The sequence below is a fragment of the Drosophila gunungcola genome (genome assembly GCF_025200985.1).
Source record: "Drosophila gunungcola strain Sukarami chromosome 2R unlocalized genomic scaffold, Dgunungcola_SK_2 000013F, whole genome shotgun sequence".
Classification (NCBI taxonomy): domain Eukaryota; kingdom Metazoa; phylum Arthropoda; class Insecta; order Diptera; family Drosophilidae; genus Drosophila; species Drosophila gunungcola.
The window spans coordinates 323,298-337,071 of NW_026453171.1; the positions used below are offsets into that span (position 1 = coordinate 323,298).

The following is a 13,774-nucleotide window of genomic DNA, read 5'->3' on the forward strand; positions in this document are numbered from 1 at the left end:
ATGAGAAATTTAAAATTTAAAAAAGGCGCTCTTGCCAAGAGAGGGTCACACTGGCAAAAAATACTAGAAGTAAGGGGGTTCGATTTTTCCTTTGGTGGTGTGTACACACTAGAAATGATCTCAGCTGATCAGCTGTTCAAAAAAACACAAATTTGTTAGGTGCACTCAAAATGCCGGCAGTTTACTTACTAAATTGTGATTGAAATCAACTCGTAAGTTTATTATAAGGGTATGTATGGTGACTTGGGGAAGCTGTCTTGGGTCAAGAGAAATAAAGTTAAAACTTATATTTCTAGAAGGCTGAGATACAAATACTTGTAATATCAAAAAGGAATGATGAATCTCAAAAAAGATTAAAAGCAATCCTGGCATAATATCCCTAGAATTGGAAATCGAGCTTCACCAAAACAACAATTGTTTAAGGTATTATTGTGTTTTCCCAATTATAAAAACCAATATTTTGATTTTTAAGCCGATTCAGGCTATAAACCTCAATTAGAACACGGTTAACAAAGGCTTTAACAAAAAAAACTTACTTTTATGTGTTAAAAAGTGATTTAATTAATTATTAATTGTTCCGAACTTCAGTATATTAAGTTAAATTAATTTTAACTAGTTAATCAGTTAAACCAACGAGTTTTGACACAATAACGTGTTGCAAATTTAAGTTAGATTCACCATCCCAAGTTTTCATATTTAAAAATATATAAAACGGTTAACTACACAACTAAGATTCGATTATTTCTGTAAAACCTTCAAAAAACCAGAGTTACATGAAATGTTTTTTTTTTTTGTATATATTCATTTGGAAAAAATAGAGCCTTTTTGCAAATACAAAGTTATGAATTATTTTATATTCTTCAAGAGGATATGTCTACATCAGCTTTTAATGTTGATTTTTTGCTGTACAATTTTTATTGCCAAAGATAGTACCTCTTAAAATGCCCCCAAACCATTTAAAACATCTCTTCCTCTCTGTTTCAGCGCCTAGTGACCTGACTTTTGAGCCAGCGACGACGACTTCCTGGCTGCTGCATCTTATCGCCGGTCAATAAATGTACATAAATGTGGCCACGACAGGACAAATAGTATGGAGCAGCAATACGAGCAGGAGCAGGGGCTGAAACAATAACAAAAGTAAAGCCGCAGAAGTCGACCACAACAAGCCACAATCGGCAATCATCAACACTGGCGCCCCACAGACCGTGCAGGGGTCAGAGGTCAGACGGAATCCGAGGGCGCCAGTTGCCAGTTGCATTTTGACAACGGCAACGAACCAAAAACACCCGCGCATAAGCCATGACAGCTGCACGAGCGCCCCAGGCTCCACCCGGCGTCGGGCAAAAACTAAAGCTAAAGCCCCAGTTTCGGTTTCAGTTTCAGTTCCAGCCACATCGGCCGGCCAAGAATCTGCACGCCCTGCTGGATCTGCCCGCGGCGATGGAACTGCGCCAAATTGAGTTGATCTATCGGGCGGAGGGTAATGCAAATTTGGTGCTCGCCTTGCCGCAATTTAAAAAAGTTTTACGTTTGCCAAAAATGATATCCAGCGGACGACGGCAGGAGGAGCGGGATGAGCAGGATGAGCAGGATGAGGTCGCTGGGCCGGAAGGGCAGGGCGACTCATCCGGTGGAGCCGGGGCTGAAAAAGGTTCGTATGTACACAATGAAAAATGTACACCTTAGAACACAAAATACTTTAAGAATTACAAAAAATTAATTTTCCAGTAAGCATTTGCTAGTATTGTCCTTCCTTGGTAAAATAAATTTACAATGAAGTCGTAGTTGAATTTATAAGAAATATATTTGTGTTAATGGTTGTAGACCTAAATATTAATACTAGGTGTTATATAGGTAATTTGCATATAGGAATTTTTAAACTCAATTTCACAACCCAGTATAAAAATAATATAAAAGCCAGTGAGGAAATTAAAAAAGAACTACCTGAACTATCATAAGAACTAACGAATATACGTAGTTTTAGATTTCATAACAGTGAAGTGATCTGAAATTGCTTAATTATGAAGTGTTTTTGTTTAATAAACATTTATCTAACAGTTTTTTAATAATAATGCGTTGGTAGGTATAACAAATACTTCTATCCTCTTTTGATACAACATATTTTGTCAGCTTGAAAAGCAAATGCTAAACTTTAGAATAAGCAGAGCCTTAAGTTATATTTATTCACCGCTCGGGACCAAAAATTTTGATTATTCAACACTTGGTCAGACTTTTTTGCAAGTGTTAGGTCCCGCCTGTTATTGTTAGCTGGTCTGCCGTACATTTTCCATTTTTTTTTTGGACAGGAAATGGTTGCGTGCAACTTCAAACACCCAGACAAGCTGCTGCTCCATCTCACAGCTTCCAGCTCCCAGCCAATTTGAGTATTGTGCTTTGGTTATTGCCCGCTTGGCTGGATTTCGACCCACCACTACCCACCGCCCATTTCCTTCTCCCTTTGCCCTTTGCCCTTTTCACTTCCAGCTGCCTTTGGGAATCTCTCTATCTCTGTGCATCTTTTGGCTATTGCATCAAATGTGTTTATTTCATTTATCCACATTTCTCTCTATGTTGCCCTGTGCTGCTGCTGCTGCTGGACCATCCTCCAACTCCAGCTGGCGACTTGACAATGCCGGATTTTATGGCTTATATCGGGATAATGCGCCGTCTATTAGGAAATGAGTTTGTCTGCGGAGCGGATATTGTTGCCATACCAAAGGAAGACGATAGATTGTGGATAAACGAGCACATACGCGCTCAAAGACCGAGTAAGTGCACTGCGTAAAAAATATCCATCTTAATATAGCATTAACATTTTACGTTTTAAGTACTTGTAGACCAAAAGGTGCGCAAAGTCATGTGTTGACTATTCATTGAAGGGTTTATTTTAATCAAGGTCAAACGATGAGATTGATTGATTGCTATATATATGACCTTGTTAATGCAAGTCACAGTTTATAGAGTTTCCTAATGCAAAATAGCACTATTTCCCTGTGTAAACTGAAAATCTATTCACCAATAAGTGGTTTTTACCGCCATCTAAGCGGACCTTCATTGTGCCAGTTTGTGGAAGCAAATTTTGTATTTCATCAGGTTTGGCTGCAACCGACCGCTTTTGCCTTTCAGAGCCACTGCAATCAATCATAAACGAGCGTTTTAGTGCTCCAACGTCCCAGGTCAGTCCCTCCCACTGACGTTTTCGATAGGGAAGATTCTTTCAGTTCAGTTTCAGTTTCAGTGTGAGTTTCACTGTGAGTTTCTGTGTGAGTTTCTGTTTCCAGGGCAGCAGCAGCAGCAGCAGCAGCAGCCCGTCCACATGGGACTGATTAGTGGCGGACGCCATGGTCGTGGCCATATATCAAAATCGGGCTTATGCCCGGCAGCCAGCAACAGGCTGCACGCTGCAGAACTGGCCGGCGATTTATCATTCACCTTTGCAGTCTAACCCAGCGGCGTCTATATATCAATAATCGCCGGATGCTGGCGCTTGCACTTTACATTCATTGGGCCACAGCCCCCTTTATCCCTTCATCCATTCATCCCGCCTCTCATTCCATATGTTTTCCACCCGTTGCAGTTTCGCGTCTGGATAAGGAATTTGTGGGGCCATTCGGTCTGCTGCTGCCAGATGTGACCCAATTGCCTGCCACGTTCGATGTTTTACTTGCCAATTTACAGGTGAGTTGGTCGTCACCTGCTCCTGCTCCTGCTCCAGTTCCTGCTCTTGGATTGGACTGAATGCTGAGGCTGCTGTTTTGGCCGGAGTCGTGCTGCCGCTGACCAAATAAATTGTGTATTTTGTACAAGGACAATATTGGCATTTTTGGCCATATGTGCTGAACACGTTAGCTGAAGCTGCCGCCGATGTTGCTGCTCTTGCTGCTCCTGCTGCGGTTTAGTTTGCCTTTGTGCCGAGGCATCCGGCTGACCAACCCACGAAAGAACCACCCCCCCGACATCCAAATTCGGAGCTAAAGCCCGGCCAGCCAAGGCCCATAAATCAACGGTTCTTTGTTTTGAATTAAAGTGGGCAACAGTGTAAACACTTTGTTGGTGTTACTCGCAACCTTGCCCCACCAATGTCCAATGTCCAATAACCACAGGTCATTTCGATTCGTTGCGTTTCGTTTTGTTTCGTTTCGTTCGGTTTGGGCTTGTGCGGTTATAAAAGATTCCGAAATTGCTTTGAAAGTGCCGCCATAGCTGCAACTTTTATTATATGCCCTGCGTCCTCTAAATCGGACAGCCATCGGGTAGCATAGCTAGCTTGGGGCAAATGTGAGGCGGGGGATTCCCCTGAAAGGACTTCAGGGTACTACCCGGTTCGATCAGTTGCCCACCGCCGCTTTTACTTTTTTTTTTTGCACTTTTTGGCTATTTGTTCGCCGTGGTCGGCGGGTATATATTGAATTTATGGCTTTGGTGCCAAAGCATTGACCGAAATAAAATTGCTAGCAAAGGAAACAAACAACTAGTGTAGCAGGGGTAGAAAAAGGGCCATTGAAAGCGGTACATATGTACATATATATGTATGTACATATATGGCACAACGAGACCATAACTAACGCCATATTGTGTGCTAGCGCAAGAGCGAATTTTGGGCGGAAAAACTAAGGAAAAAGGTGAGCGCTGAAAAAAAACCATTTAATTGCGGCTTTAAATGTTAATTTTCAATTTCAAGTTGGGAAGCGCGAATGGAGAACAGAACTGCGCCGGCCTTTGGCTCCATAACTCATCATACAATCAGCGCAGCAACTTTTGTTTTATGTCACAACAGCAGCAGCAGCAGCAGCAACAGGAGCTGGAGCAGGAGCAGGAGCAGCGATAACCTGTCCGAGGAGCCCAATCCCCAACCATGGTGGCCTTATTCATGATGGTTTTTTTCCGTGCTGCACTCCCGTCGCTGCATTTTCAAGTCAAAATGGCATCAACGCCGGGGCAAAAGTTCGCGGTACACGGCAGGCATAATATTTCATGGCAGGACATGCCGGCACCTTCCTTTTACTCCATTTACCCGGGATGGGAACGGTGATGGGGTCGGGGATCGGGATCCGGGAAGAAGTAAGGGCAAATAAGCGAAACGATATAATTTTGCAGGCAAAGGGCACAACAGGAGATGGAACGAGGAGTGGTGTCCGTCGTCTGGGCGATACATATGCCATCGAAATAAAACCCAAACAAGGCTGGCTCCAGTTGGCAAGTGATGTCAACGATTTATTTGATTTAATGCCGGCAGGAGAAGAGACAAAGCGAAAGGAGGAGCCCCGGAGTCAGGAGAAGAGGGACGAAAAGGAGGAGCTCGGGCATCGGGACAAGTGCTGGTGCCGCTTTTGCAGCATGCAACTACTGAAGGTGAGTGAGTGGGCGAGGGCCGATAACGAAGGTCGTTTTAGTGTTTTTCATTCACTCCCTTCGACAGCTGCACAATGGGAAAATCAAACGTCTGGGCCACTACTGTCCGCTGGATCTATTCTCCGGGTATGTCATCGAACTCCGGACACAGCCGAACAATGAACACGGACCGGTCCGGCGCTCCTTTTGGCACGAACATCGAGTCATAAATTTCAATCTGCTCCATTTGCGTGTCCTGTCGTGCTTCATAATTCCAACACTTTCGGTTACTGTTTGCCACTCCTGCTTTTCGCCCCAGAACTGTGTGTTCTTTTGCTTTATTGTACGACAGGAGCCTGAATGCTCCCGACGGCCCCCGGTTCACTTCAATTGCAATCCCAGCTCCAGTCCTCGCCCCACTCATTCGTTTATTTGCGGCCCGCTGTTTGAAGTCATGCGTGCATCCGTGCACAAAATTCAATTTGCTTGCGCTTTCATTCCGGTTTACCGCCTGCTCCGCATCCTCCCTTGGCCCTGACCCCACTTTTTATGGCTTTTGCTCCTGCTACTGCTCCTTGCCCGCTGCCACTCGAAAATTGTTGCCAATTCTGTTGCTTTTGTTTCGAGGCCAGCATCTTTCACGCAACCCATTTGGATATACATCAGTTTTAATAGTAATATTCATAAATACAGCACGTGACGCAAGTAGATGATTTTTTGTATTATGTAACTGAATTGAACCATATGCAAAACAGACGTTTTTTTATTTTTATTTTTGATTATTCAATTGTGTTTTTAAGTTAACTTGAAATTTTGTGTTCTTTAAGTTTTATAGTCAATTCATTTATAAAACTTTCGAAAAACTATTTTTAATTTTTAAATAGAAATTTGCATTGCATAAAGTTTTTAATTGAAGTCTTAGGCTTGAAGTAATTTTATACACCGTTTTTTTAGTAGTTTCCTAAAATTGTAAAATGTTGAAAGATCGTGGTTTGGTTTAAAAATTGTTATTTATTCTATGATAAAAGTTACTAAAAGAATTAGAGCTAGTCCGTTTTGACTAATACGAGTTTCCTTAAAGATGAAATGTGATAAATTCGTTATTGTAGAAAAAAGCCTTATTATAATGAACTGCACTGTAAAAGAGACATGTTGTCAGATGTAGTTTCATCTGTTCTTTTTTCTGCTTTTAGTGCACCCAGTCGTATGTTCGATGCCTTGGATGCACTTCTCGCCTGCCCGCAAAATAATTTACGTGTATTCCAGAACGGCAATTTAATTTATGGCGATCACGCGAATTCGATTTCCTTCGATGAATTGCACTCGCTTGTCTTTCCCGGGTAAGTGGGGTCGACTTTTAAATAAATACGATTTAGTGGTATAAAAAAGGGGAATTGTATGTAAGTCAGTATCACGCAGGATGAAGATGTGAGATGCTTTTAGAGATGGACAGAGAGGATGCAGAATTTGGGTTTGATTTATTTATAAATCATTCTCATTATTTTTAATTATTTTCTCTTCGAGTTATTGCTTGTCTGACATAAATGTTCGTGGCTGGAGGAGGAGGAAAACTCTCAAACAATTCGGGCAAGACGCAAATATTCAATAAATAATGCAAGAAGCAACAGCCAAACACAAATTCTCGGTTGCCAAATGCCAACGTGGCCATTTTCCTGGCTGCATCCTCTCTGTCCCGATCCCAATCCACCTGGCTTTCATCTTTTCTCAACCCCTCAACCTCTACTATCACCATCACCATTCTCAACCACTTGGCTGTGTTTTTCGGTGGCTGTGTCGCTTCAACACCTTTTGGCACAACGTTGACAACGACCACACCAAATGGGAATGCGCATTGAAAACGCTAACAAACAAAATTCAACCAATGCCAACGCCATCGCCATGGCCATAAAATCTCTGAAATTCTCCAGTGAAATTATGGTGCTTATAAAACATTTGCTGGTGGCCTGCCTGCTCAGGGAATACGAGGTGAGCTACACTGAAAGAAAATAAAGTAAGGCTTAACATTTATATTACAGTAATAAAAGTAAATTTCTCACCAATTGATCATTAGTAAATATTGCAAAAAAAAAGTGATGCTTAGTTTTAAAACATACACTTAATAGCTTTTATCAAATTATTTTATTATATTTGCTACGTATTAAAAGGGGTCTCTTATGTAACTTTTTCCTAACAAATAATTATTTAACGAATATGAAACTATTCACACATGCAGTTTATTTTAAATAAATTTAAAATTAAATAAATTTGATTTCTCTAGAACCTTATATATTTTTTGTGGTAATAAAATATGTTTGAAAGTAACTCAAAGTCTCTACTATTTTTAAATACAACTTCTTTCCTAACTCAAAAACCAAGACTCTGCATTAATATTTTTAAACACAGATATGACAATAAGGGGCTTATGTTCTTTTGATTTTCTTCTGTGCAGGACCCGGAATCCAACCGGCCAAAGAGCCCCAATCAGGACCAGAAACAGGAGCAGCAGCAGCTGAATCAGAGTCGCGTTTCAATTGCGGCGACGGAGACAAAAGCCGTAGCTGCTGGAATTGGCGCCGCTAATGTTGTCCTGCCGCTTGGAGGCAGGGTTGCCGCCCCTGTTGTCACTGCTGGTCAATCGTCGACACGGACAAGAGCAGCTGCTGCAACAGCCACGACCCAAAGGTACACAAAAATGGCCAGAATGGAAACAACGGTCGCAGGAGCAACATTGAGAAGCCAACTGGCAACGGCAACTCGGACGGAAAAAAAACCGGAAACGGAAACACTGGCAACTCCTAGTACGAGTCGGAATGAGAATCAAAATGAAAGCCGAATTCGGAATGAGAATGAGAATGAGAATGAGGGTGAGCCTGCGAATCAAACTCAAGCACAAATCAACAAAGCGGAAATATTTCGCTTACCAAACAATTGTGTGCTGCAAAAAATTTTGAATTTGCAATTGCTGGTAAAGGTAAGCCAACCAATCAAACTACTGCCCACTCCGTTGTCAGGCTGGATTTGTTTATTTCTTCTGCCCTAAGAGAACCTTGGCAATTGCAGATAGTTCGAGTGGGTTTTTATACCCTTGCAGCAAGTAATTTTATTCTGAAACGTTCTACAGCGCATTGTTTACCTCTTAAAATTAGGAACATGCATTAGATAATGGGGATTTCAATTCGATTGCCGATTTTGCTTGTTAATATCGCTTACTTAACTGTGTTAAGAAAAGCAATTAGGTTCTTTTTCGTTTCAAAAATTAGTTTATATTTTATTAAATAACTTATGCCAAACCTTTTGCTAGAGTATCCGAAAGTTCAGTACCCTTAGCTAGTTCCCTGTTTTTTCTGCGAACGCTCAGGTGGTCAGGGAGTTGAAAGTTTATTCGAAGAGGCGGCTAAATGGCCAATGGATGGCGGCCAAGTGGCTTTGTGCTGTGCGAGTAACATTTCTTGGCAATTGCAGCGCCACTTCGACTTCATGTGGCATTCCGGGTACGCCGGTCACTGCCAGCCCACTTACAACTCGCTCCGGGGCCTGCTGACCTCCATTGAGGAGCGGAAGGAGCAGAAGGTGGCGGAGTTCGAGCCGGATGAAGAGCAGGCTTACATGCTGGGGGCAACGGCTCTGGACTGCTCGATTATGTTGACGTTTCAGGAAATCGAAATCGATTGTGAAACCGATTGCCCGGCTGGGCAGAGGTAAGTAATGGTCACACAATGCCGCCACCCGCCGCTCCGGTGCTAATCCAATCCCCAATCCTTTCCAGCGCTGCTCCACTGCAGCCTTGGTGCGTCTCACTGCCGGGTCATCACTTTCTAACCAAGCTCACGGTACTGGACCTGGACCCGAAGCCCGACAGTCACTTTCATAAATTCATAGTGCAGACACGTGAAATTGAAAAGTGCCGTCGAGCATTAAATTAATTAATAAACTTTACGTCCAACTAAAAGCCCCACGCATCGACTGTCGAGCTCACAAAACTGTGCTACATTTTTCTCCTCAATATAAATTAGGTTGCTCTTTTTGTGCTGCTGCCTTTGCAGTTCTTTTTCATGCCCTTTTATTGGGGACAAGGGTATGTTGAGATTGTTTGAGTGGTTGTAAGTGAAAGGCGGAATGTTAGACTATTAAGCGCTCAAAATGTCAGACATTCTGACTACGACTCAGCCATGTTCCTGGTTTAAATCTGCCTAATTGGCCGGGAGCGAAGCTAATCCGAGGTCTAACTGATTTTGGAAGGATTTTAACTTGGTAACTAGCGAAACTTGCTGTAAGGAAGCAAATGTTTAACATAATATTTTGGGTGCTTTATAAACGCGGCGGCAGGATTTTTTAATGAAAGAAATTGGTTCGAATTCTTATTTTTGATGTTAAGATTTTTGTATTAACAACATTTTAACTGAAGGAGAGATAAATTATTTGAAAAATTAACATTGCATTGAGGAAGCGCATTTACGTTTCAAAAAAATTTGACTTCTCGCAAACTTTCTCTGACAGATTACGAACTAAACCCTTAACATGACATTGGGAAATTGGTACTTAATAAGACAACTTACAGAAAACCTCATTTGTGATAAAACACCTAAATTGTAAGAAAAATGTTGATTAGTAAATTGTTCCTTCGATTTTCCGAGCTATGAGAATTTTTTTCTTTCGGCATTAAATAATCACCAAATTTGATTATCAGGTACTCTTTATTCGGTAGATCGACTTGGCTTAGTTTTTCCATATTTCTGTAGTTACTTTGTTGAGCCGCACCTCTAAAAACGTTTTTTTTTTGCCACAGCTTGACAGCGAAAAAGGCAGCAGCGGCGAACAAACCACAGGATACACGGCGCAGTCCTGTGACAGCCACGATGTGAGGGTGAGGGTGTAGTTGTGGGGCAGGTGGGCAGATGGGGGGAGTGGCGCGCCTGAACACTCCTTAATTAATTTCCATGCGAATGCGGGCGCCATACGCTGGCCAGGCGCCGCAGGATGTGTCCGCAGCCGCGGAACTGTGGAGCTATGCAAAGTTATGGCCATGGGAGTTGGTGCTGGCCCACCCGGGCTCACTCGGTTACGTTGTCAGTTGCCATTCACGCTCGGGACTAACCAGGTTGGCTGGCAGCTACGCAAGAGAACAGTAAACGATGGGCAACAAAGTTGTGACATTTACGGAGCAGGAACTGGACGACTACCAGGTGAGCAATCAATCAGTTGATCAAAACCACCCAGCTAATTCGGTTTAATGCAATGCCGCTGCTCCACATTTCGGAAAGGATTGCACGTTCTTCACGCGCAAGGAGATCCTGCGGTAGGCCATTTGTATGCCCGTAATAAGCCAAAACTACTCCATTTCATATGGCGGCGACAGAGCACCGGCTGCCATTGTTCGCAGCATCCTTTTGTTTGGCACTCGGCGGCAACAAAAAGCAGGAAACAGAGGAAAATACCCGCACGACAGCCCACATCAGACAGAAACTCAGAAACACAAAGCCTTTCATGGCTCCGCCCTTTGGCCCCGCCATCGAACCACTTTCTATACCCTTTCATAGGAGATTATCATTTTGGGGCAGTATCCACTAAGTCAGCATCGCCAAGTCAGATAGTTGAGTTTATTGATCGATCTTTTTATAACACCATTAAGTAATAATAAATTAATTTAAAGAAGAATTAGCCAATAAAGCTGTTAAACCTTAGATCAAAGCTGTATGCAACTTAAATAATATACAATTTAGAATATACTAAACTTTTGCACTAAGTAATAGTTTTGTTCATTGATCGATCGTTTGAAATTAATAGTAAAATTGATATGTAGATTGAACTTTAAATGAAAGAAATTCTGAAATAAGTAGTCTTTACATTTAAAAAAACGTTTCTGAAAGTTATTCCAATACCTCTAACTCAATTATTTTAACACAAGTACTCCATTAAGGAGTGTGTAGCAGTTGCCAGCATTTTAATATTTTTTAGTTAGTCGAAAGTCACTGTTCAAGGGTATTCCCTACTTCGGTCCCCGATGATTATTCCCCATCTTTGTTGTTCTGTACTTTACAGCGTGCATAAACGATTTCGTGAGCTGCGGCCGGATTTGGTGCCTCGCCAAATGACCGAAGGTCAGGCCTCGAGTGTTAAGGTTCCCTGCGAGTGCATTGAGAAGATGCCCGAGTTGCGTGAGAATCCCTTTCGCCGGCGAATATGTGCGTATTCGTAACAAAGGACCAGGCCACCAAATGCCTGCATAAGCAAAGCAAAGCCAAACAGCGACCCTAACCCGAAAGGACTATAGCAATTTTCCGTTTTCACAGGCGAGGCCTTCTCACGCGATGGCCAGGGCAATTTATCCTTCGAGGACTTTCTGGACGCCCTCTCCGTTTTTAGCGAGCAGGCGCCAAGGGACATTAAAGTTTTTACGCTTTCAAAATTTATGGTAAGTAAGTGTTCCTCCCATTTTCGGCTGGTTGCAGCCAGTGATGGGAAAAGACAATATTTTAGTGAACTGTGAAAAAAAAATGCCCTGCAAAAGAAGACTTAGTTTGAGGATATTAAATACTTGTAAGCTATTACTCAATTTTATAATTCGCTTTTTGCTGCAAGAAATGAATAGATGAAATTCATTTTAAGAAACTGTTCAAAGTCACTTAGTTGTACAGCTTTTAAATTTAAAGCTGGGACAACAATTTCATCTCCTTTTTATATTACCTTTTCACAATATTCTTAATTTTTAAAGCGATGCGTATTCTAAACCTTAAACCTTTAACAACTAGGTACTTTCGTACAGTTTTCGGCTTGCTAAGCTCCAAAGAGAGTGAATAAATCCATAACTTTAATTCCTAAAGCGCTTAACGCAAATATTGCCTTTATCTGAGAAACATAAATATGGAGTTACAATTTCAAAATACAATTTAGAACAATCCCTGCCAATTCTCAATTGCTGCCTGCCAAAAGTTCAACTAAAGCTGAAAAAACATCATTCTCAATGTACGCAGAGAAGGTGGAAAGTACGGAAATATCCTGGGTGCATGGCTGCCATCACTGGTGTCGGGGGGGCAGACCCTCTAAAGCTCCAGCTCCATCTACACTCACAGCTCCAGCTGCTGGCCAGCATTTTGAGCCTTTGTTTATGCATTTCCACAGCCCGTGTTTATTGTCTTTTGGTGTAGTTGCTCTCGGTGCGTGAGTGTGTGCTGGTCCTTTCTGTCCTGTTTTGGGGAGAAAGGGATCTGTGTGGCACACGGCCCTGGCCTCCAAGTGTGGCATACAACTCGTGACTCGCGGCTCGGCAGTTTGTGGCGCCGTTCCAGGCGACTATTGTTGCTTGTGCACGGCTGTTGCAGGACCTAAGTTCAAGGACAGCCATAAATTCTAATAAGCATTTTAATTGAAATTTAAATTAGAATCCGAAAAATGCCACCATAAATGGGGCAAAAGTTTTCGTGCAAATTGATTGTGCACTTGGCACTCGAAATTAATGGGCCGAAGTCCATAGAAAGTGGCGACTGCGATCAATAAAGGATGCAAAGTATCTCTCAGGTCGAGTGCAGCAAAATTTTTGCTTAACTATGTAGTTCCGAAAGTCAAGCGGTGGTGAGGCAGCTACACTTTATTTCAATGTGCATTATTAGATTGACACAAATTGAAACGTGCAGCAGGCGATTACCTGAGCGCCAGAAGGACTCAAACGTGGCAGGTTGCTAGGCAAACTCAGTTTGGCACACATCACTTGACTTTTGTGCAAGAAAATGTCAAGTTTTGTAAGCCATCGCCATTCCACCAACCCAACAAACCACCAACCCACCCACTTGGCACTTGTGTGTACTTATGTCTGGCATAACTTTGCAGATTTGATCAGGACGGCTTCATCGGGCACGCCGACCTCATGTCCTGCCTGACAACAATGACCAAGAATGAGCTGAGTCCGGAGGAGCACCAGCAGATTGCCGACAAGGTAATCGAGGAGGCCGACGTCGATGGTGATGGCAAGTTATCAATTTTGGAGTTCGAGCACGTTATACTCCGGGCCCCCGACTTCCTCTCCACCTTCCACATCAGAATATAAAATTGTCGTTCGCCCAAATGCCACAGTGAGAAAATATCACCAAATTAAAGGATTTTTCATTGGTGACATCTTCAAGCAATAAAATGGTAATGGATAAATGGAGTATTTTATGCTTACTTAAGGGGTTACATGGGTTTCCTCTTACAAAAAATGGCCTCTTTTCAGTATATTTTTGTTATTCAAACTATTTTAAATATATTTGTGAAATTTAAAATAATATATATTTAAAACTTGGAAACAAGGTCTCTCCGCATTGACAGCAGAACTTTTTGCAGGGTCATCAGAAGTAAGAAATACGAGTTTTAGTTGCGACCATAAACTAGGTATTGGACAAAGGAAAAAAAGTGTAAATTGTATTTTTGGCAAACATTGTTACAAAAATAACAATTTTGGTAAAAAATT

General features: G+C 42.1%; 3 protein-coding genes across 5 annotated transcripts in view; 2 read left to right on the forward strand and 1 right to left on the reverse strand.

The window, feature by feature from the left end:
* The window catches only part of LOC128256147 (daisho1), a 75,189-nt gene that overhangs the window by 2,121 nt on the left and 59,294 nt on the right, over positions 1-13,774 (reverse strand). The window lies entirely within an intron of this gene.
* On the forward strand, positions 89-9,280 carry LOC128256133 (inositol-pentakisphosphate 2-kinase). 3 transcript variants are annotated; one of them, XM_052986253.1, is made up of 12 exons: positions 89-229; positions 297-423; positions 985-1,651; positions 2,616-2,768; positions 3,578-3,678; positions 5,098-5,352; positions 5,420-5,478; positions 6,525-6,671; positions 7,260-7,317; positions 7,781-8,302; positions 8,794-9,029; positions 9,098-9,280. In XM_052986253.1, exons 3-12 carry the CDS (start codon positions 1,300-1,302, stop codon positions 9,252-9,254), a joined length of 2,040 nt encoding a protein of 679 aa, XP_052842213.1. In that variant the 5' UTR covers positions 89-229; positions 297-423; positions 985-1,299; the 3' UTR covers positions 9,255-9,280. The 3 variants fall into 3 exon arrangements, with proteins under 3 accessions (XP_052842213.1, XP_052842214.1, XP_052842215.1); XM_052986254.1 differs by having other exon boundaries at positions 90-229; positions 300-423; XM_052986255.1 differs by lacking the exon at positions 297-423 and having other exon boundaries at positions 114-212.
* Positions 9,417-13,470, forward strand: LOC128256148 (calcium and integrin-binding family member 2). The gene is made up of 5 exons (XM_052986278.1): positions 9,417-10,514; positions 10,593-10,627; positions 11,371-11,513; positions 11,622-11,751; positions 13,156-13,470. Exons 1-5 carry the CDS (start codon positions 10,464-10,466, stop codon positions 13,370-13,372), a joined length of 576 nt encoding a protein of 191 aa, XP_052842238.1. The 5' UTR covers positions 9,417-10,463; the 3' UTR covers positions 13,373-13,470.

Excerpts from the sequence above, each read along its gene's own strand:
- LOC128256133 (XM_052986253.1), top strand. The coding sequence starts at position 1,300 with ATGACAGCTGCACGAGCGCCCCAGGCTCCACCCGGCGTCGGGCAAAAA. Across the intron at positions 5,353-5,419 it reads GCAGCATGCAACTACTGAAG|CTGCACAATGGGAAAATCAA; the intron begins GTGAGTGAGTGG and ends TCCCTTCGACAG. Across the intron at positions 6,672-7,259 it reads CACTCGCTTGTCTTTCCCGG|TGAAATTATGGTGCTTATAA; the intron begins GTAAGTGGGGTC and ends GAAATTCTCCAG.
- LOC128256148 (XM_052986278.1), top strand. The coding sequence starts at position 10,464 with ATGGGCAACAAAGTTGTGACATTTACGGAGCAGGAACTGGACGACTAC. Across the intron at positions 10,515-10,592 it reads AGGAACTGGACGACTACCAG|GATTGCACGTTCTTCACGCG; the intron begins GTGAGCAATCAA and ends CATTTCGGAAAG. Across the intron at positions 11,514-11,621 it reads TCCCTTTCGCCGGCGAATAT|GCGAGGCCTTCTCACGCGAT; the intron begins GTGCGTATTCGT and ends CCGTTTTCACAG.